A 23,876-nucleotide genomic window follows, 5' to 3' on the forward strand; every position below is an offset into this window, starting at 1 on the left:
GGGGAGTGGGGGGACGTTCTCCTTCATTCTTTATGCTCATACTAATACAATCCAGACATAAATAGAAACATGCTTACAACGTTCCTGATATGTCTACTATTACAAACCTCCATCCTGTAACAAGAACGTCCATCCTTCTCCCACATTGGAACCCAACACTCCAGCAGAACCCCCACATTATCCTTTTATCCCAACTTCCTTGATTACCACTCCCTGTATCACATTGAAAAAAAGTTAAGGGGCTTGTACGCCTAGGGGCAACCAGGTGAGAATACCTATGTGCCATGTTGCCAGTAGTATGTCAGGCCTCCATAAGGAAAAAAGTAAGCGGCTGGTCCGGCCTAAATAGCCTGTAAATCACTGTTGGATATCACAGGTTGGCATCCCCTAAATTGCCATTTTTAAGTCTGAGTGGTGTGGTGTATATTAACTGTTTTATCTATGCCAGTAAATGAGTAGAGGGGCGTGCAGCTCACTCATCACTAAGATCACGTTTTCTTTCGGTGTGGTCACCCATGCAATCCCTGTGCTTCTTTTTGCCAGTTTTGTTAAGGAATGCAGCTGTTGTTTGAGGATATGTGAACCTGTGAACATTGCCATGCATGTGGAACTCTTGCTGAATATAGCATGACCTATGCAGTCTATTACTTTACTGTTAGAAGTTTCCAAAGAGTTTCCTGGATGAACTGTGAATGATGTGGATAGATTGCGAACTTAGCTTATTTTGGATAGCTTACATGTCTTGTGTCATGGTGAGGTTTTTGTCCCTGTCTCTGTAGGACGTGTCTATGGCCTAGGGTCTGGTGTGCCCTTTGTACTCCAAACACTGACAACAGATTGCCTCGCCCAAAAATTGGGAGCAACATTTTTCTACAAAAACCGAAGTTCTCCCCTTGACTGTCATTTCCAAAACACCCGTTATTCGCGCATTGCTCCAGTGGTACATTGCCTCTAAGTCTGAATCCTTTCTTTTAAGACCGTCAATTTCTTCATCAATACTTTTCTGTGTTTTAACTACGGTACTCAGAGTGCTGTCAGACTCCGTGGTTAGTTGTTCAGCCATTTCTAGGTGTTCTCATTTTTCATTCATTGTGTCCAGTCATTGCACGAGTGAGTCTGTTTTGTAATCAGTTATGCCAAGATATCCATTAATTTTCTGCAGTAAGGTTCGGACTCCTTGTGCGTTAAGTTCTGCTAGCCCTTCTGCATCAGTGTTTGCATCATTTTCAGCAACTTTGTCATGTACGCAAGATGCTTTTTTGGATTGAATGGCCAATTTACCTTGTTTGAGGTCTCCTTTGCCCATACTAATTTAAATTTGTAATATACACTGACTGTTTTGTACATACTTGTTGTTCTTCATAGGCTGCTGTGAAGTCTTAGTTATGCCTAGTAGTAAATATGTATGTATACATATGTCTCAGCTATCTGCAGCGTATAACTACATGCAGTGGTATATATGTAGCAGGGCAGGTCTCACTCAGCCACACTCCATCTCCATGCAGCATTAATCCAGACAGTGTCGTTATCAGGGTAGGACTGGGCGCAAAAGCCACAGGCCTGCGGAGTCCTGCCTGCACCCACTGGTTAATTATAAAAGTCTGACACGTGGTTCCATGTACAGTATTTTCTCTTTCCTCTGCTAGTGTAAGTTGTGTGTGTGGGGCCTGGGCTGATGGCATCACTTCAGATGAAGGCTTATCGGGGGCCGAATACCCACTCCCCTCTCTTACTGGCGTGTTTGATTGTCGATTCGATGCGCTTGATGCTGGCTCCGTCATCCACTGTTGTTGGTCTTGTGAGTGCTGGTCATCCCCATCTGCCAAAGGACCACTTCCATCTAGGTGTGGTTTGTCATTTGTTGCATAGAGAACATAACCGTGCTGCACTTTGCTGTTTTGACATCAGGATGCCATGGCGGTGTCCTTCACTTCGCTGACTCGTCCTTGCAGTTACTTGAGGTTGGGTTTTCATGGGCCCCAAAGGCGCTCGCGGCCTCTCATATCTCCGGGTTGCTTTTAAGAAGTATGTTAAAGGCTCCACTCAATTTTTAACTAGCAGTTGTCTGAGTGGCTGTCAGAGCATTTTCATCGATCAGCCATTTTCATTTGGCTCTCTAGTCCCTGCTGCCCTCAGCACACCTTAATGCACACAGATCGTTATCCTCACTCTTCCTGTTCTGGCAGACATACACGCCAATCAAGCTTCTTCTGGCTCTTCCAGGATGGTCACACTTCCTGAAGGGTTGGCAGGCTATTTCCCTCTCTCAGTAGGCGGATAAGCTTCTGGGCGCTTCAGGTTAGAGAAACCGCTTTCTCTCAGGCAAGGTTTCAAGTTTTGTCCCCCTCACATCTTGGAAGCTGGCTGTCAAGCATACAAGAAGTCTGGTTACACAGCTCTGTGGAGCACTCCCTTCCTTGGTCAAAGAACTTGGAATTCAAACAAGTGAGTCAGTGGCTCCCACTTTTAGACCATCAAAGCAGACAGCGGATGTTGATTCTTTGTCTGCAATTTCTGAAAAGTTTTCTCAAGCTTGAAACATCCACAACAAAGGCGGCAAGGGATGTGAGCTTTCTGCACCTATCAACAGCCACTCTGAGCAGTTATCAGGCAAAAGACAAAAGGCTGGTCTCAATAAAGGGGTCATTTTCACCTTCACAATAGAGACTGCAGTCCCACCCCTTCCTTCTTCCAAATGGCAGTGCTGCAGGAAGACTAATAAGCAGCTCTTCTCGGCAAAAGGGCTAATAGAATTTTCATAAGAGCCTTGTTTACTCTGTACTCATTTTGATGATTAGATCTCCTCCCTCCAGCTTCGGGAGTTCCAGCAATACTCATCCACTCTCTGGTAAAATAACCTTGCATCCATCACATGAACAGGCAAAGGGCTTTCAAAATGGAACCTACACTCCTCCATAGCTCTGGTTCAGTCATGCACACAATGCATGTACTACACAGGTCACATAAATGCACAAAACATACTCTTTGGATGTTAGCACTAAAACTGGATTAGCCCTCTCGATGGACACAGATACAAAGGACTTTTCATAACTATAGAGTCCCAAAACACGGTATGCCACCATTCATTTACATGTTAAATTCACGACAGGGACATTTGCCCACTGTGAGCAAATGCCGTCTCTCTTGTGGTAGCCCTCCTGATCACAGGGCAGGTGTTTGACATCACTCATGTCAAGGGGCAGGCATAGGCCTCTGCGCGAACACACCCACCCACCCGATACCAGATACCCGTAGTTGGGCCCTTCGAGAAGAGGAACTCAACGATACACCAAATAGGGCACATTTACTGTCCCAACAGTAGTGGTTATAGCTGATATTTGGAGTGCGGGTATACATGCCTTTCCTTACACTAACCACTGACTGCTCAGTGTCTGCTTGACGCAGTCCGTCGCAGACCGACTCCGATCGATGACTGGGTTTTTAACCTTCTTGGTGTCTTCCATCGACGAGCGGAAGTACCACCTAAGCCCAACAGACTGGATTGCCTTCATAGGGGCTGTCGTAGACAGAGTAGTGTTCAAGGCATTTCCACCACTGCAGCAAATCTGGGACAGTCAGGATATGGTCCCAACGTTGCAAACTGAGCCGGGGATTTTGATGACGATGGTTCTAATACTTCTTGGGCTCCTGGCCATGTGTATCCTCATCCCATACGGCAGATGGCACATGTGGACTCTGCAATAGAACCTACTGTTTCAATGAGCCCAACACCTCGTGTACTGGCAGAGGAGCACCAGGCTGACATATGGCAGGCTACTCTCCCCCTTTTACACACAGACTTCATGGTTGTGACGGATGCATCACTGCTGGGCTGGTGGTGGTCATCTGGAATTGTAGAGATCAGAAGCCTCTAGTCTCTTGCTGGAAGCCTGGTCCACATCAACCGAGTTTCAGGCATTTCGTTTGGCCATGAAAGTCTTCCTATTGACAATCAAGGGAAGGTTGGTACAGATCCTAACGCACAACACAACCACCAAGTGGTTCTTCAACATTTAAAGTGGGTTGGTGTCCTGGATCCTGTTTCAGGAGGATTATATCGCTGTGGTTGGCTGGATTAGCAGAAATTGTCTTTGGGTAGACAACCACCTGATGGAGCAGAACAGATCAATTGAGCTGAGCAGGTGCCTGCTGGTGTACTACAAGTGGCATCTCCATCCCAAGATGGCGCAGGGCATTTTCGATAAGTACGGAATTCCATAACTAGATCTGTTTGCCACTGTTAAGAACACTTTGTATCAAAGCTTCTGCACACTGGAGTTTCCTCCAAAAAGGTATTTGATTGATTGTTTGTCTTCAATGGTTCTTGTTCCTGCCATTCCTCTCTTACCTCAAGTTCTTAAAGACAGGAAAGACTAGAACAAAATGATCTAAGCAGCCCCTAACTGGGCAGGAGAGTGTTGCCCAGAAAACCAAAACATTTACCCCTCGTTCCGACTACCCCTTCTGGAGGACCCCCTGGGATAATAAGCGAAGGGTACTGCATCAGAGTCTCCGCAAACTACATTTCCATATGTGCAGATTGAGTGGCAATAGTGAAATTCTTTTGACTTGCAGCCTGAAGTAGTAAATGTCATCCTTGCTGTCAGACGCCTGTCCTCAAGGTTCATTTATGCCTTCCACTGAGAAACATTGTGGCTGGTGTGTGATTCGTCATCTTGACCCTCTGCAGGCCAAACTCACTGATAGACTGTTTTGTCGATGGCCTAGCATGGCCTTGAAGCGGCAGTTAAGAGTTTTGTTGCCACTTTCAGGCCTTTTATATTTGGCTGACCAACCCTGTCTCTTAAATCACCAGTAGTGATGTGGTGTCTGAATAGCCTGAAGCCTGTTCCTTCAAAGCCATTTGTCATGCCTCAGTTAGACCTACATCTAGACCTGCAAATTAGTTATGTGCACAGTATTCCAGCATATGCACAGCTGCTCACTATGACTTCTGATGATCAATACATTCTTTCTTATTGCCATCAATGCTCCGTGTCACTTGAGTGAAATAAAAGCGCTCCCCTTGCAACCCTACACCACTTTCTCCAGACAAATTGGTGCTGCAGACTCTGGCCGCCTTCCAGCTAATGGTGGTATCATCTCCTGTGTCAGTCCAATTTGCACAAGAGGGGGGACTCACTGATAATTTTAAATGCTCAAGAGGTGTGCGTCAAGGGTGCATTCTTGCCACTTTTTTATTTACATTGTATATTTATGGGTTATAATCTGCCCTGATATCACTGCAGGCCGATGCCCCGAGAATAGTCAGTAGACCAGTACCAGTTCTGTTGTATGCGGACGACGCTGTGCTTATAGCACGTACTCTCAGAGCGTTGCAAGTCCTAATTGACTGGTTTGTCTCCGTCATGAATGGATTGGACTTGTCCTCCAACTTTACCAAGTCGATTGTGATGGAAGTAGGTTGTCGAGGGACTAGTACAAAAACCTACAAGGCAGGCCCTTTCAGTTTAGCCAAAGTCCCGGCTTTCACATATCTTGGTGTTCTATTTGATGCTAAATCAAATTGGAATAACCTGAAGGCAGAGAAGATAAAGGACGTGAAGAAACCCCTGGGAGCTATTGCAAATTATGAAAACAGATTAGGCACATGGTCATCGGGGTGATTTTAAAATGATACCAGTCATCCTGTATTTCCAAGGCCTTGTACAGGAGTGAGATTTGGGGTTACAAGGCAGCTAATAAATTACGGACTACGCAAAACTAATTTTTGAGACCAATTTTAAAAGTCCCACAGGGAACTCCTGCATACTCTGTACATGAGGAACTAGTGGATAAGTATATCACTGATTTAGTTGTAGTTAAGCCTCTGCTTTGCTGGGTGAATGTATGGTCCAATGAGGAGGCATGTTTTAACCAAGCAGTAATTCTGGACTGCCTCTCATTGGATCATGTTTTTAAAATTCCTATTAAGATATATTAACGAAATATTCTGTGCCCTAGGAAGATCAGAAATGTTTATGAACTATAACACAGTGAAGAAAGAGGATACAACATTAATGAAAGATTTGTTCTTTAAAATAGCTAGTGCTGAGCATGAACGCAAGGAGCTGAGTAAGCCCATGGTAAGAAGAAACGCTTTAGTTAAATCAGTGTTGGGGATAGAGTCTTATCTTACCATTTTAACCAGTGCCCATGACCATTTTTTAATTACTCGTTTTAGATTAAATATGTTGCATCAGCTAGTGGCCTCTCCTCCTGGCTTTGTTGCACGAGCCAAGGATAGAGGGTCCTGTGGCTGCAACAATAGGTCTCCACAGGTTATTTTACATTTTGTCTTTTTATGTAAATATTTTATGCACCCCAGGCGACTGTATCTTGAACCTTATTTAAAAGCAATGGAATTCAGGAAGGCTCGTATTGCACTCTTGCACTTGCAAGTCTGCCCAATGAACGCACTTTATTTGTTGTTGCGCATCTTTTAAAAGCAATGATAAGATCACGGAAATCCAGATATGATTGAGATAGAGCGTGACATTTGTGATCCGTTCTGTGATGATATAAGGCTTTATTGAATTGGTTATCTTTTACAGCCGTGTTTATGCCTCAGGACTTTTTAGATGATTGTATATTGTGCGATGTCATTCCAGACTCGATTGAGAAAGATAGGGACATTTGCAATGTTTAATATGAAGAAATATGTTTTTTGATGCATTTGCTACTATTTTTAATTTATTTGTATCTTTTATGGCTGTGTTCACTGCTGAATAAAGATTGTTTAATAATAATAATCCGGTGTCAGTCAGTTATTCAGTTTGCTGACTGTTTTCACTTCCAATATCCCTATAAAGAAGAAGAGAGGCTCCAACAGATTAACCATAAGAGAGCTTTGAGTTTCTACATTGACCATACTAGAGACCATCGTGTAGATCAGGGGTCTCCAACATTTTCTGTGTTGAGAACTACTTCTGATCAGCTGAAATCATTGTGAGCTACCAAAGGCCAAGCAACTTGCGCATTATTCCTAGACCCACCCCCACATCCTGCTTAGATGACATTAAGCCTAAATTCTACAGAGCCTATACTGCGGTTCGAACAAAATACATAATGACCTAGAAACACTGGTAAGAAAGACTGGATTTGTGTTGTCACCATATTTTATAGTATGGAGAGCGAGAGAGGAGCAACTTTGGAAGCACAGCGCCAATCTGCAAATGGCAGGCAGTGTGATTCCCATTAGGCAATCCAATACTGCTCATGCCGGAGTTAGGTTTTTTGGCAATAATGTCACCTGCTTCTGCCAGCCCCACATGAGCTAAGCTCAGTTGAGCCAATCAGAGCAGCTGGTTTGTGTGAGGACAGGCAAATGCTGTAAAGGGGCTTGAAATTAAACAAAATAAAAATAACGGGCTATACAAGGGTAAAAGATACTGGGTTGCGAGCTACTAACAGGGTGTCTGTGAGCTACTGGGAGCATGCAATCGACTGTTTGGAAACCCCCCTGGTGTCGATCATCCACTCTGTGACGGGACCCCCAGAAGGCCGTTGGCTCATTCCAAGGTAAAGCTGTTTGCAGACATCATCTAGGTTGCAACTTGGGCTTTGATGCACATGTTCATGAAACACTACTGCCATAGCCAGGGTGATGGGAGGACCATTGTGCCTGCTTTTCTGGGTCAACTCCTCAGACCCTCCATCGTTGGGAGATGCTGCTCTGGTATCTAATCTAAAGGTGAAGAATCTGCAATTAGGAGTATCCCTCATAAGTACAAATTATTTAACTCAGTGATGCTCTTTCTGATGGATGCCTTACCAGATTTCTGACTGCCTTCCCAGCTCCACCTTATGTGGATTGGACCCCTGAATATCGAAATAAGGTTCTAAGAAAAATGTTGGCACACGGTTCAAAGTGCTTCACGTCAGAGGTTGCAAATGGAAACCCGATAAAGAAACGGATGTCAGCCTGGGGTTGGTGGTGCTTAAATAAATCTCTGCTCCGCAACTTCGGGGGCGGCGTGATTTTTTTTTTTTTTAACTTTATAGATATTTAAACAAATGCAAAACAGCGACATGTTGCCCCGGGATGGGATACAGAAGGTTCACATAAGGGTGAATCAACAGAGGGAGCGGGGGTTTTGGGGGGGGGAGGGGAATTAATTCACTCTGGGATTATGTGACACCATCTACTGGTGCATGCGTAATATTGCTGGAAAAACCTCCAGGTCCAATCTAGTGCCTAGAAATAGTAGAAAGCTGAAGAATCTGCAGTTAAGTATTCGGCAGAAAAAGCGTAACTGAAAGTAATGAACTTGTTCATCACTGATGCTCCACACCTAAGTGCACAGAATGGAATGTTTTTTTGTAAACTGACATCAGTGCACAAGGGAGGTGCCTGTGTAAGGCTCTGCATTGTCTCTTCTGGTGAGGGATGAATCTGTTGGTGGAGTCCAATGGCGCGACCTATCAGCGTCCAAGAGCAATTGTGGAGCGTCTCCAAATCCTGTCTGATGTCTGCCGGAATTCAAAAGGTGAGGAATCTGTACTTAGATGGAGTAGCTACCAGAAATAGAGTTACTGAAGGTAAGTAACTTGTTCTTCTCTGAAGTCTGTTGAATTTACTTTTTAAACTGGGAGTACTATATAATTCGACTTTTCTCACCAAACATTTAGGGTCATGCATTTAGGATTAGGTAGGTTCGAGGCATATGAGCTGCAGATTACACACTTTTGCATAGATCGCCATCTGGTGTTGGGCCCGGATGTTTGCAGTTTGTTTTTGCTCTTGGAAAGTCTTTGGATGTCACGAGGTCGGTGACTCCTCCCTTGGTTCGTATTGCGCATGGGCTTCGGCTACATCCTCAGATTGTTTTTTTCCGCCATCGGGCTCGGATGTAATAATTCGCGCTCCGGTTCCGAACATTTCCAGTTCGACGATCGAAGCGGAATCCTCGCTCATCGCGGTATTGTTCAGATCCTGATCTTCTCAATCACCTTCTTTTCGACACACCTTCGATTCCAGTCGTCGACGGCGGCGGCCTTCGGGCCTATCCAAGCTCCGTTCCCGGCTGATGGAAAGAACTCCATTCAAGAAGTGCCCTCGATGTGGGTCCAAATTCCCCCACACCGATCTTCATGAGGTGTGCAACCTCTGCCTCTCCCCTGAACACGAGGCTCGAGACTGTCCCGCCTGCAAGTTTTTCAGATCGAAAAAGACTATTCGAAATCGACGGGCCAGACGAAACATGGCGCACTCCTCGACCTCCGTTCCAGTCGACATCTTCGGGGACGACGTCGAAGCTCTGGGACAGCAGCACACCGAAGAGGACCTCGTCAGTGCTTCCGAAGCCGACGACTCGGATGTGGAGGACATCACCCCGGCGCAGAGGGTCGTGAGTACTATACCCCCTCCCACACCCGCGCCGACACCCAAAAAGGCTTCGGTCACGCCTTCGCCTCCGGGCCTAGGCAAGACCAAAGACACTGCTTCGAACACCCCACCTTCGGGCCTGGTGAAGAAGCCTAATAAGCCTTCCGGCGGTTCGGGCTCGAGCCAGCCTGCCAGCGGTGCAGATAAACACACTTCGGCACCGAAAAAGAGACCAACCTCCACCTCGACACCGAGCTCCGCACCGAAGCCCTCAGTGTCGAAACCCAGCCTCTCGGTACCGACCAAACACCATAAGGCCCTCGGCACCGACACTCCCGCGCCGAAGCCTACCTCGGCGCCGACCAAAAAATCGGAGGTTCCAAAAAAGCACGGCACGGACCAGCCTAAAAAGCCATCGGCCCCGAAACCTTCGGCGCCGACCAAACAACCATTGTCTCAGGAACTGTTTACACCGGATCCTTTGCAAAAAACACTTACCAAGGATCCAAAAACTGGACATTTGGCACTTTCTACTAAAAAGACATTTGGACAAGCCGGCTCCGCCTCCACCTCTAAAGAGGAAAGACTGTGCTACCTCCCCTTTCAGAGTGCCTTCCCCACCTCCTCCACCCTCTCCACCTTCTCCACCCCTGCCTCATCGCTCTCCGACCCCGTCTCCAGACCATGATGATCAGGGGGACCCATACTACGATCCAGGGGATGTGCCACAAGACCCCACCTCTACAGGATCCCCAGACCCATGGGACAATTATAATAATCCAGACATTCCAGATGTCCCACAAGATGACCTTTATCCATCCAGGCCATCTCCACCAGAAGACTCATTAGGTTTTCACCACCTACTTCAGAGGGCGGCACATTATCACGGGGTAGAGCTACACACTGACCCGGTAGAGGAAGATTTCCTCCTCGACACCTTTGATACCGCACATAGGTCTACTTCTATACTACCTATGCTCAAGGGGGTAATAAAACATGCGCCTGAGGTTTTTAAAGACCCAGTCAGGGCTAGGGTCATTAACCCACGCATAGAGAAAAAGTATAAAGCTGCCCCCACAGATCCTGCCTATATCAAAGGGCCAGCGCCACTAGATTCCCTAGTGGTCTCCACTGCACGAAAGAGGTCAAACTCCCAGGCGAAGCACCACCACCTGACAAGGAGTCAAAATTACTGGACACGTCAGGAAAGCGCACTGCGTCACAGGCAGCCAATATATGGCGTATCGCCAACACTCAAGCGCTATTGGCCAGATACGATAGGGCGCATTATGATGAACTAGAATCCATCATGCACCATCTCCCGGAAAAATACAGAAATGGGGCCAATGAATTAATTCAAGAGGGTAAGACCATAACTAACACCTCTATACGCTGTGACTTAGACACAGCAGACACAGCCTCCAGGGCCATTAACACTAGCAGCGTCCTCCGTCGCCATGCTTGGCTGAGAGTTTCAGGCTTTAAACCCGAGGTACAAGCCTCCATATTAAATCATCCATTTGATCAAGAGCATCTATTAGGCCCAAAGGTAGATGAGGCCCTCGAGAAGATGAAGAAGGACACAGATACGGCGAAATCTATGGGAGCCCTGCAGTCACACCCTCCGAGGCGCTCCTTTCGCCGCTCTTCCTTTCGGGGCGCAGCCAGAGGCTACTCCTCGGATAGCGTGCCCACGTCCTACAAATCCCCTGCTCAATCCACCTTCACAAGGGGTTATCAAAGAGGCGGCTATAGAGGCAATAACAATAAAGGCAGAGGCAAAACAAATACCGCCCGCTCTGCCACACCGCCTACCCAATGACTTCCCCCTGCTCCCTCCAGACCTTCCCACTCTGGTCGGGGGAAGGTTACAAAATTTCCTTCACGTCTGGGAGACCATCACATCAGACAAATGGGTGACCCAAATTATTCGTTCACGGTACTGCCTAGAATTGACATCTACCCCCCCCCCCCCCCCCCCCAACATTCCACCCAGGCAACGCCCAATGTCACAACAACATTCCACGTTATTAAAACAGGAAATAATCTCCCTCCTACAAAAAGAGGCGATGGAACAAGTCCCTGCCAATCAGCAAAATTTAGGGGTCTACTCCCTATACTTTCTGATACCAAAAAGAGACGAGACTCTACGACCTATCTTAGATCTCCGGCCTCTAAACACATACATACATTCGGACCATTTTCACATGGTAACACTTCAGCAGGTACTTCCGCTCCTCTCCCAAGACGACTTTCTCACCACACTGGACTTGAAAGACGCATACTTTCACATTCCAGTACACCATGCTCACAGAAAGTACCTCAGATTTGTAGTGGACGGACAACACTACCAGTTCAAGGTGTTCCCATTCGGAGTCACAACAGCACCACGGGTATTCACCAAGTGCCTAGCGGTAGTGGCGGCGCACCTCAGAAGACGGCACATTCACGTCTTCCCATACTTGGACGACTGGCTGATAAAAGCCACTTCATACAACCAATGTGTACACCACACAGCCACTACAATCCAACTACTTCACCAACTAGGCTTCACTGTGAACCACCAAAAGTCCCAGCTAACACCATCCCACATAAAACAATACCTCGGTGCCACCATAAACACCTCAAAAGCAATAGCCTACCCCAATCCGGCCAGGATTGCAAGCATTCAGGCTTTGCGACAAAAATTCGTACTTCAACACTCCCTTCCAGCAAGAGTGTTTATGCAACTGATAGGGATGATGGCCTCTTGCATTTTCATAGTGCCTCACGCAAGACTCCAGATGCGTCCACTCCAAGAGTGCTTAGCGCGCCAATGGAACCAGGCCCAGGGGCAACTGACAGATCTGGTGTTGGTAGACGGTCGTACCCATCGCTCTCTGTAGTGGTGGAACACCACAAACCTTTCCAAAGGTCGACCGTTCCTGGACCCGGTTCCCCAGATAATACTAACAACAGACGCATCGCTCTCTGGCTGGGGAGCTCACCTATTACACCTCACAGTGCAGGGCACATGGACGCCTCAACAAAGGTTACTCCATATCAACCATCTGGAGTTACTAGCAATATTTCTAGCCCTCAAATCCTTTCAACCACGTATTTCAGGCAAGGCAGTCCTCATTCGCACAGACAACATGACGGCCATGTATTATATTAAAAAACAAGGCGGCACACACTCTCCACAGCTCTCTCAATTAGCACAGAGCATATGGAGAGGGACAATTCCACACAAAATCTTTCTCCTAGCCCAACATGTCCCAGGAGTCCAAAACACCATGGCAGATCTGCTCAGCAGACAAACGCAACAGATCCACGAGTGGGAACTTCACCCGCAGGTTCTTCACCCGTTCTTTCAAATGTGGGGGCATCCACAGATAGACCTCTTCGCCACCCATGAAGACAATAAAATGCCCAAGCTTCGCCGCCAGATACCCACACCCATTGTCCAAAGGAAATGCGATATGGATCAACTGGTCAGGCAAATTTGCGTACGCTTTTCCACCTCTCCCACTAATTCCATTAGTGGTGCGAAAGCTACAACAGCATTCCCTCACACTGATCCTAGTAGCTCCAACATGGGCCAGACAACCGTGGTACACCACGCTGCTGGAACTCTCGGTAGTACCACACCAAAAGCTACAGCTCTCACCATTCCTCCTAACCCAGAACCATGGAGAGATCAGGCATCCGGACCCAGCTCAGCTCAACCTTGCGATCTGGCTCCTGAAATCCTAGAATTCGGATACCTAAACCTTCCCCCTGACTGTATGAACGTCATCAGAGAAGCTAGACGCCCTACCACTAGAGCCTGCTACGCTGCCAAGTGGAAAAGATTTGTTGTTTATTGCCATAACAACACAATCAATCCTCTAGACGTGTCTATACAACACATCATATGCTACTTACTCCACCTACAAAGGTGTAATCTAGCCTATACCTCCATTCGGCTACACCTCGCAGCAATTGCAGCTTACCTACAAAACAGGCAGCACCTATCACTTTTCAGAGTACCTGCCATTAAAGCCTTCATGGAAGGCCTCAAAAGAATAATTCCCCCCAGAGTACCACCCTCACCTGTGTGGAACTTAAATATCGTTCTCACAAGGCTGATGGGGCCTCCCTTCGAACCTTTGCATAAATGCGAACTGCAATTTCTCACATGGAAAACAGCTTTCCTTGTAGACATCACTTCCCTTAGAAGGGTCAGTGAGATACAAGCACTTACCATACAAGAACCTTTTCTTCAAATGCACCAGAACAAGGTTGTTCTCCGTACCAACCCAAAATTCCTACCTAAAGTCATTTCCCCTTTTCACCTAAACCAATCTGTAGAATTACCAGTATTTTTCTCGCAACCTCAGACCGTTGCAGAAAGGGCTCTACACACGCTAGATGTCAAACGAGCCTTACTTTACTATATCCAAAGAACATAAGCTTTCAGAAAGACCAAACAACTGTTTGTCTCTTTCTCTCCACACACAAGGGCAACCCCATCTCAAAATCAGGGATAGCTAGGTGGATTGTAAAATGCATCCAGATTTACTACCACAAAGCAAAACGAACGCTATCTGTTCCCCCTAAAGCCCATTCTACACCGAAGATAGGGGCTTCCATGGCTTTTCTAGGGAACATCCCATTAGATGATATCTGCAAAGCAGCTACATGGTCAACACCGCACACTTTCACTAAACACTATTGTGTAGATGTGCAAACCAAGCAACAAGTTAGTGTGTGCCAGGCTGTACTAAAAACATTATTTCAAACCACTTCAACAGATACCGGTGGTCACCGCTAAGGTTGGGAACTGCTATATAGTCTATGCAAAAGTGTGTAATCTGCAGCTCATATGCCTCGAACGGAATATGCTACTTACCAGTATGCATCTGTTCTTGGCATGTAGAGCTGCAGATCTACACACGCCCACCCGCCTCCCCGGCTACCTGTATCTGTTCCAGTCTATCTTATTTAGATACAACACACATGGGTTTCTTCACTGTTGTTACTACGCTCCATCTTTCCCTGCTGGCGAAAAACAATCTGAGGATGGAGCCGAAGCCCATGCGCAATACGATCCAAAGGAGGAGTCACCGACCTCGTGACTTCCAAAGACTTTCCAAGAGGAAAAACAAACTGCAAACATCCGGGTCCAACACCAGATGGCGATCTATGCAAAAGTGTGTAGATCTGCAGCTCTACATGCCAAGAACAGATGCATACTGGTAAGTAGCATATTCCTTTTAATTGGGATTACCTGTAATGATTGCCCCCTTCCCTCGAGTATTCTAGTCACACTGTGTTCTGGACATTTCCTACTCTGTTTGTGCAAGCTATATTAAAGAACATTTTTGGCTGTGCTCGTTCTTGCGGTCACTGCTGTCCATGCCCCATGCTTTCTTAAAAATTGCCTTACATGAATTATTAAAAACGTATATATTGCTGTGCTAACTTAGGTATTCGGAGACCTAAAAACCCTTTTTTCACACTGCTCTTTCCTCATTCCCTCTTCATATCAATCTGTTTGCAATTCTGATCAGTGTAAGTTAACGTTAAATTGGGCAGTAAGGCAATCGGGAGCCATGAGACAGGGGATGGACACTATGCAAGGAAGTCCAAATAACTAAGCCTTACTTTTCATTGCTGTACCCTGTGCTTCTGTCTGATGCCTCAGAACAAGATACCCCCATGCTGTAAAGTGCTAAGGATTTTCTATTGAAATTGTTGTCGGTTCTAACATGAGAGATATATTTTAGGTATCCTGTGGTTTGTCATCCTAGAGCACTGTGGCCAATAGTCTAGATCTTGAAGGTAATCGCTCACCAAGACTTCCTATGAGCTGCATGTGTATTGCATGGATTGGGTGGAAGCCTTTTCCCGATTTTGCTGCCAATCCTCCAAAGCTTTGATGTTTATAAGACCACTCTGCAGACTCAATGATGGTTCAACTTAGTAACATCAGCTAAAAAAGTTACTGGGTATTTTACCCCTTTCTAGCAGTGAATAAGGCATTTATGCCATTTATTGATCTTCTTTCTCGTTTCTTCTTTAGACCGTTTTGGTTTACACTTTTCTTTTCTATGCCCTGCTTTTCCGCCTAAATAAACAAAAATTTTTCCTCTGCATTAATGTCCTATATCATTTGTTTGTGAACAGACTGCTGTGGGGACACTTAGCAATGTGGAGCTCGACCAGTCTGAGACCCGGAAGGATCTTCTGGGCACCAGTGGTTTGGTGTTGCTGCTACCGGCTGGTGTCAGCTCGGAGGATCTGGCTGAAGAGGATGTTTACTGGCTGTCTGCACTCCTGCAGCTCAAACAGTTGTTGCAGGCCAAGCCATTTCACCCTGTCGTGCCACTGGTTATACTCGTCCCCAGCCATGAGGAGCCATCCTTGAACCGACAAGATGAGGTGGAGGAAGGTATGTTGCTAATCTGTGATATAAAGGGAACACTGAATATGGTCTTTTGCTGTAGAGGTTGGCAAGACTATGTGGACACTTACTGAAGATTTGAAGGGAATGTGTTACAGTTGTCAAAGTTAAGTGAATCCTAGCATTTTCTGTATATGTTGAGCAAATGTGGGCAGCGTTGCATAAGAATATCGGATAGAGACTTCTAGCTGCAGATTCCTTACCTTAGAATTATCCCCACACATCAGACTGAATTCAGAAATCTTTTCTTTAGTAGTACCCTTACATGCCAGTGGGTGGCGTTGTTCGACTCCACGTGGCATCATCTGCGTTGGAAGTGACTTGCGCTGTGCCTATATAGGCGCACCACATCACGCTGTCAGTTTGTTTTTTTTTCTGTGCCAGTCAGTCCAGATTTGGGAGGGCTACCCCTAGTCACTTTTTCACTGACGATTGTTTGGCCTTTTGGTGAAGATTTTTTGAAGCATTGTCTCCTGATGTGGCCGGGATATCCGCAAGGAAAGCTGGGTTTAAGCCCTGTGGTGCCGGTCACTGGCAAAAGTCAGTGACGGACCCACACCTAGTCTGCCTCTGGTGCCTCAAGCGTGACAACAACTCAAACTCCTGCGTCAATTGTCATGCCATGCATGCCAAGGCCTTGATGGAGCAGTCCCTCAAGCTCCTTGCCGTTCGGTGTACAACACAGCAACGAACTCAATCCCAGTCGAGAGGAGGGTCCTGGGATCAGCTGGGGGAGCCTCTCCAAACACTGGTTGTCTCATTCAGGGAAGTTACGAATACATTAAAAGGACAAGAAGTCGAAGAAATCTTTAACTTTATCCCATTCATCATCCAACGAGCTGAGAGCGTCAGCATTCGAGGCCTGGCTCTACAGTGGAACCTGCGCCTGTGCTGTCTGCGCACCTACCCGAGTTTCCAGGAGAAGAAGCGACCCCCGCCCAATTCAGTTTTATGAGGCTATGCATCTCATATTTGGGGGGCCTGTCCCCACTGGCGTGCCTTTGGGCCCCAAGGGTTCTGGACTTGCCCTTACTGGTCTTCCACTGGCAGGTCTGCCCCGGCGCCAGTTTGGCCTATTGGATTCATGGACAGATCCAAACTGGTGCCAGTTGTGCTACTTCAACCTTCCCCAGTACTGGCCCACTGTTGACTTCCCTGTGGCGCCGCCCCCATTCTCATCCCCAACTCCGACACAGAGCTGGATGGCTGTTGTCCAATGGAGCCATTCTCTCCAGGACCAGAGTGTATGCCTTAATCGCATGGACTAGGACTTGGGGACGAATGGGAGGTGCCACTGGACCCTGAAGGATTCCAGCCCCTAGATCTCACTGAGGACACCTGGTCTGAGGATTTGGCAGATGCCAGTGGGCTGGACACCTCCCCAGACTGACTTATCTCTCTCCTCCTATCTTGGCTATGGAGGAGGGAGCCTCATTTGCTATGGTGGTGAGGAGGGCGGCCGAGGTCCTGGACCTTTGTTTGCCTCTGTGCCTGTCAAGATGAACATTTTGACGGAGGTGCTTCATCTAGGAGTCACCCCTTCAGAACAGCTTCTCCCATTTAATGAAGCCCTCACGGATGACAAAATTGGAGCCTGGTCCAAGCCCTGCACAGGGGTCCTGTGAATAGGGTAATTGCTCTCTGCCATCGCACCTCCCCAGGGGAACCCAACCTCCTTACCCATCTTCCCACCCCAGAGAGCTTGGTGGTACAAACCTCCATTTCCAGAGTAAATCCTGACACATTCCCTACCACCCCACCGGACAGGGAATCCAAAAGGCTGGATACCTTGGAAAAGAAGACGATTCTTCCACCAACCTGGCTCTGCAGTTGGTGAACTCTTCGTGCCTTTCCTTTTGGGCCAATACTCTCATTTGGTATGGGACTCTGTTGCGCAGGTGCTGCCTGTGGTCTTGGAGGAGGTCTAAGCCATACTCTCCCTAGCTTTTGCTGACTGGAAGGATGCAGCCAAGTTTGCCATTCGCTGTGGGCTGGATACAACAGGCTCACTAGGGAGAACGCTGTCAGTCTGTGGCCCTTAGGCACCACGCCTGGTTTCGACCCACTGGCTGTCCAGGCCTTTCTCATGGACATGCCTTTTGATGGCTCCCGTCTCTTCGAAGACATGGTGGACTCAGCACTAGAGCGCTTCAAGGAGAGCAGAGCTTCGGCCAGGTCCTTGGGCTTTTCCATGGTCCCTCGTCAGACCCAGTGCGCCTTTCACTATTTCATGGCCATGGAAGGAACTTCCAGCCGCGTCTCTACCCACCCAGCCACTACGTCACCCAAGCTTCCCAGCCCCTGCTTGACTGAGGACACAGTACCCACAGACCTCATGGGTCAGGTAGCCAGAGATCGGGCCAGTTCACCACCTATCCGGCAGCCACAGCCTCCAAGCCTCTAGTTTGCCCTTCGACCATCATGGGCACCCAGTGGAAGACCGTATACTCCAAAACTTGCACCACTGGAGATCGATAACATCTGACCCTGGGTTCTCCGTATTGTCCATAGGGGCAACTCCTTCCCCTTAATGACTACTCCATCATCTATGCCACCCACTTGCAACAGGCTGATTGACGACCGGATCTTCTTACACCGCCAGGCAGTGATGGCTCCCTTGGGCGATAGAGCCATAGAGAGGGTGCCGGCATTAGAAGTAGGTTGTGGGTTCTGTTCCCGCTACTTTCTAGTGCCCAAAAAGGACGGAGGCCTTCATCCTATCCTAGATCAGTGCCATCTCAATTTCTTCCAGAAAAAAGAGAAATTCAAGATGCTCACACAAGTTAAAGTGCTGCATGCCCTGGACCTGTGATATTGGTTGGTAGCGTTGGACTTGCAAGACACATACTTCCACATCCCCGTCCTGCCTGCCCACAGAGGGTAGCTGTGGTTCATCGTAGGCCACAAGCACTTTCAGTTCACCATGCTCTCCTTTGGCCTTACCAGTGCCCCTTGGGTGTTCACCAAGGTGTGATGGCGGTGGTTGCAGCTCATCTTCGGAGATTAGTGGTGCCAGTTTTCCCCATCTCAACGACTGGCTGTTAAAGGCGGGCCTGACCCAAGCAGTCATCTCCCACCTCCAGACTACAGAGAACCTCCAGCACCTGCTGGGGTTCACTATAAATGTGCGGAAGGCACACCTGACCCCTTCTCAGACTCTTTCATTGGAGATTTTGTGGACATAGTGCAGTTTCTGGCTTTTTCTCCTGAATAGCGAGTACAGGAGATTCTGGCTATGATACCAATGCTTCAGCTTTTATCCTGGATTTTGGTGAGACTGACTCTGAGCTGGACCTCATGGCCTGCATCCTGCTTGTGACACATGCCCGCTGGTATATGCGGGTTCCGTAGTGGAACCTGAAGTTCTAGTGGGTGCAGCATCAGGGGAATCTCTCTGTCACGGTCCAGATCTCAAAGTGCACTGCAATAGATCTTAACAAACCTAGATTGTGCCAGCGGCAGACCCCTCTCCCTTCCCCAACCAGATCTAACAGTAGTGACAGAGGTGTCACTCCTGGGAAGGGGCGGCAATCTGGGAGAGCTGGAGATCACATTCCTCTGGTCTCCGGCGGAATACAGACTCCACATAAACCTATTGGAGCTCTGAACGATCTGACTGACATTGAAAGCCTTTCTACCCTCCATTAAGGGAAGGCTAGTGCAGGTGCTCACGTACAACTCCACTGCCATGTGGCACTGCAACAACCAGGGTGGGGTGGAGTCTTGGACCTTTTGTGAAGAGGCTCTACTCCTCTGGACATGGCTGGAGTGTCTGGGCGTTTCCCTGGAGGGTCAACACCTGGCAGGACTCTGAACAGCAGAGCAGACAAACTCAGCCAAAGATGCCAAGTGTATCACGAGTGGCGTCTCCAGCCTGAGGTGATGCATGATCTCTTTCAGCTGCGGCGAGAGCCTTGGTGAGATCTGTTTGCCACTGGCGAGAATGCAAAATGTCAGCAGTTTTGCAACCCTGGAGTTTCCAAGGCGGCTCTCTCAGAGATGCTTTTCTTCTTGAGTGGAGCTCAGGACTTCTGTATGCCTTTCTGCACACACCACTCCTGCATAGCGTTCTCAAGAAGATCAGGAACAACTGGACTCAAGTCATCCTTGTGGCCCCAGACTCGGCTGGGAGAGTGTGGTATCCCAAGCTGTTGACCATGGCCATCTGTTCTCCCATCAGGCTGTCCCTTCGATCATTGCTTCGCCCTCCTTTTCCGACATCCTGAGGATTCTAAAAGTACCCAGGGTTTGAGGATTCCCCTGGAGAGGTTCGAGGAATTTTTTGGGGGGAAACATGGGGAAAAAAGTGCTGCAAAAGAGAGCGTCTGTTTTCCCCCTGCAAATAATATCAATGAAGGGATTGCAGTGCTACAATCACCCTCTTCCCAGCTTTCAGGAACAGGCAGACTTTTGCCAGAAAACCAACATTTTCTACATTTTTGGCATTTTCCTGGGACATAGCATTTTTTTGTGCTTTCAACCTCCTTCCAGTTAGTGATCGAAATTCCTGTGAAACCAATAATGGATCCGGAAAAGGTATACAATTCTGAATTCAGTAAGAGGTCATTTGTGTGGATCCTTCAAGTTTTTCCTATAGAAAGTAATAGTTGACAGAAAAATATATTGAAATTGAGTTGAAAAAAACAGACATTTGTGCCTACATTTTCACCTGTAACTTCTTCTAACTATGGCAGATTTCTTTAAACAATATACCGTTAAGTCTGCTGGACCCTTCTAGTTGCGGGGATACATAGGACTTGTAGGTTCACCAAGAAGGTACCCAGAGCCTGAGCTGCACTTTGCAGTGGTTTTTCATTGTGTACTGGGTATACAGCATTTCATTTGATAAAATATAAAGAGTGAAAAATAGGTTTTAAGGAAACCTATGTATTTCCAAAATGGGAACAAGATTTTCACATCTGAATTTGTGGGTACTCATACTAGCATGTGAAATAGAGGGCATTTTTCAAAATCACTTCTTTTTTACACACTGTCTTCCATCTGGAAGGCAGAAATGCATAGAAAGACAATTGGTAATTGTGAGAAGTTCGCCTGATGTATGATGTCACTAGTTCTAGTGTACACCTTATATCAGTCCAAACAACCCTTATGGTGATTGGTTGTAAAGTCAACCTTATAGACCAGCTATCCTAGTGGTAGCATGGGCAAGAGCAGTCTTAGGCTAAACTCTGAATGGCATGTGAAGCCAGCTGTGATACCATATATAATGCCTTGAATACCAAATGAAAGGACACCACAACAGATATATATATAAAATAAAGTGTATTTATTCTAGTCAAACCCTCAGCACTCTATGAGATTCGAGGTAAGTACAACACAGTCTTATTTAAACATACATTAAGTCACACAGGTAAGTAATACAGTTAGTCCCTAGGGGCCACGCAAACCATATACTAAGTAAGTGGTATAAGGACCACTGTCACGGAAATAGGATAGGCCTAGGCGTAGGGAATCGCTGGGGCTACACTGCACTAGCAACAGTTAGGAAGTGGGAGGCCCACGGGATTCAGGTGCAGAGTGGAAACGCTCACGCGTAATGCGTAAAAGTCGATAGAAATAGTAGTTGTTAGCAATTAACAGTTTAAGGACACTTCTGAAGCAGCTAGGGAGTCGAGACTCGGAAACTAGACCCTAGGATAGTCACTACCCTTGTGAGCACCGAAGTACCCAAGTTACCTAGCCCACGGGCTGCGGGTGCATAGGTGTGAACTTGCGTCGGGTTTCGTCGTGGACTTCTATGGATGCCTGAAGGAAAGTTGCTGACAGGCAGTCAGTGAAGAGTGTCCGGTGGATCCCAAGGCTGGGATCAAGAAGAGAGGAGACCTGCAAGCAGAAGGGACAGAGTCAAGGTCACTAGCCAGTGACCACGTGGAACCAGGAAGGAACCAGGCGATGTCGTGAAGATTGCAGGTGAAGGTGAAGCTTGTCGCTGCAGCCACGAGGACCAGGGAACGTCGAGGACGACCAGGACCAGGAGGCGAGCTGTCCCACGAAGGCTCTTGCTGTCGGCAGCGTCGAAGTTGGACTAGGACTCACCAAGCCTTGGCAAGCGGAACCCACGAAGAACGGAGGACTTGCTTCTGGTGCAGACCAGGAAGGTCTGGGGTGCTTCTCTTTTGCAAGGAAGCGGGAGCCAGTCTGGAGGAGCCAAACCAGCAGTGAAGATTTCTGGATGCGTCGTCACAAAGGCCACTAGCCAACGGGCAAGCAACCGGACAGGCGCGGCAAGCAGGAAAATGCAGAAGGGCCCCACGCAGGACTCATGGAGTGTGGGGGGCTGATCTTCGGTGCAGATGGTGCTTGGGGTTGGGGCTTCTCAATCCCTGGTGCACAACTTCGAGGGTGCCTCAGAAGCTGCACTGGAAGATACTCGCCACTTTTCCCAGGTAGCCGGTCCCACGTCTCTCGTCACCTCCACGGATCTCAGCTCGGCTGTGGATGTGGATCAGGGTCGGAGAAGTCTGGAAGTCAAGGCTCTGGTCGGGCTCTGCAGTCGGTCCCTCGTAGAACTTCAGCAAAGCAAAGGGTAGTCTCTTGATGGTGCCTGTTTGCACAGGGTAGCCACTCCTTGGCCACAAGGGAGATTCTTCAGTCTTCTTCTTATGTCGAAGGTCCAGAGTTTCTGTTCAAGTTGCAGGTTCAGGATAATCTAATCTCCTGGGGCCCAGCTACCACACTTATACTAATCTGGGGGGCTGGGTTACCTGCTAGGTCACGCCTTATGGGTGGGACCTGGGAGGGGGGTGGTTACACCCCCTTCCCTTTGTCCAGTTTCGCGCCAGGACTGGGGCTGGAGTGCCCCAGCACCGGTTTGAACTGGACTATGCATGGGACACCTTGTGTGCCCCAGGCATGTCTCATTCCTTTCAACCCTCCCTGCCCCAATACACTAAAGTCTGTCTGGGGACGTGCTAGCACCTCCCCAAGCAGGAAACCTATTGTCCAAGCCTCCCTTGCCGGGATCACTCCCAGCAGCAGGAGGTCAGACTTGTGTCTGTGGCAGCAGCATCCATTTTGTGATGCTGAGGCTTTGGTTAGAGTTAAACAGCAAAGTAGGATTTTAACATGTCTCTCCCTCTAGAAGGGGGGAATAATATCCTCATCACCAGAAATGGTATGGGGGTCTTATTCCAAAGTGTTAGACACCTTACACAACATGTTTTGATAAAGCCAAACCATAGTTACCATAACCGTTTAAGATTATAAGGCACTTTAAGAGTATATGGTAGGCTATATCATAGAACAGCTATAAGGACATGGTTCCGAAAGCTGCAGACAGGCTCAGCTCATGCTAGAGCACCATCTCACATGTTACCAAGCACTCTGCCTCCAGGATTGTTAAGGCCTGCCATAGGAGTGGCTGATAGGTACACATGTGTCTATTTTAAGGGTAGATATAGGTATACTATATCTAAGCAAGGGGTGATTACACGACCTTGCCCCAGCTGAGTGATCAGCCAGTTGTGTCTGATTGGAAGGCCAGACCAGGGGTGGCATAATACATGCTGCAACCCCTGGGAGGCCTAGGGTACACCTATGCCCTGGGTACCTAGGGTACACTGTACAGGGTCCAATAAGGTGATCCTTACCAATTGGGAATGTACCTAGGGTACATGGAGTCCATTTTAAAGAGAGAGCAGACAGCCTGAGACCCTGAATGGCAGGATCTCAGGCCAACTAAGTCGAAAAACCAGCTAGACACTAGGCAAAAAGTTGGGGGTAACCATAGTCCGATATGCACCTTCCTACAGTAATAACACTTGTTCTAATATTCTGTGTTCCTTTAATTATTCTGATAACAATGGTGCTTCACTTAGTGGGTAGGCCTAATGCCCGCAACAGGAAACGGCCCAAAATGCATTGTGGATACTTCACATTTTTCCACTGAAAACTGATCTTTTTTTGCAATGTGCTTAGCTGTCGATTTTGGGCCATAGCTCAGTCGGCACCTAGGGAACTTAGCAAATCTGCACATCTTTGAAAACTAGATACCTGGGAGATTCCAGGATGGGGTGACTTCTGACTCTCACCAGGTTCTGTTACCCAGAATCCCTTGCAAACCTAAAAATGTGTCTAAAAACACATTTTCCTCACATTTCT

The 23,876-nt window shown here is 47.6% G+C and overlaps 1 protein-coding gene across 1 annotated transcript in view; it reads left to right on the forward strand.

The window, feature by feature from the left end:
* The window catches only part of MCM3AP (minichromosome maintenance complex component 3 associated protein), a 693,444-nt gene that overhangs the window by 594,941 nt on the left and 74,627 nt on the right, over positions 1 to 23,876 (forward strand). Inside the window, exon 22 of the mRNA XM_085645158.1 lies at positions 15,479 to 15,743. Within this exon, the coding sequence (XP_085501284.1) occupies positions 15,479 to 15,743 (265 nt within the window). The remainder of the gene's footprint in view (positions 1 to 15,478; positions 15,744 to 23,876) is intronic.

Source organism: Triturus cristatus, chromosome 3_1 (assembly GCF_964204655.1).
Source record: "Triturus cristatus chromosome 3_1, aTriCri1.1, whole genome shotgun sequence".
Taxonomy (NCBI): Eukaryota; Metazoa; Chordata; class Amphibia; order Caudata; family Salamandridae; genus Triturus; species Triturus cristatus.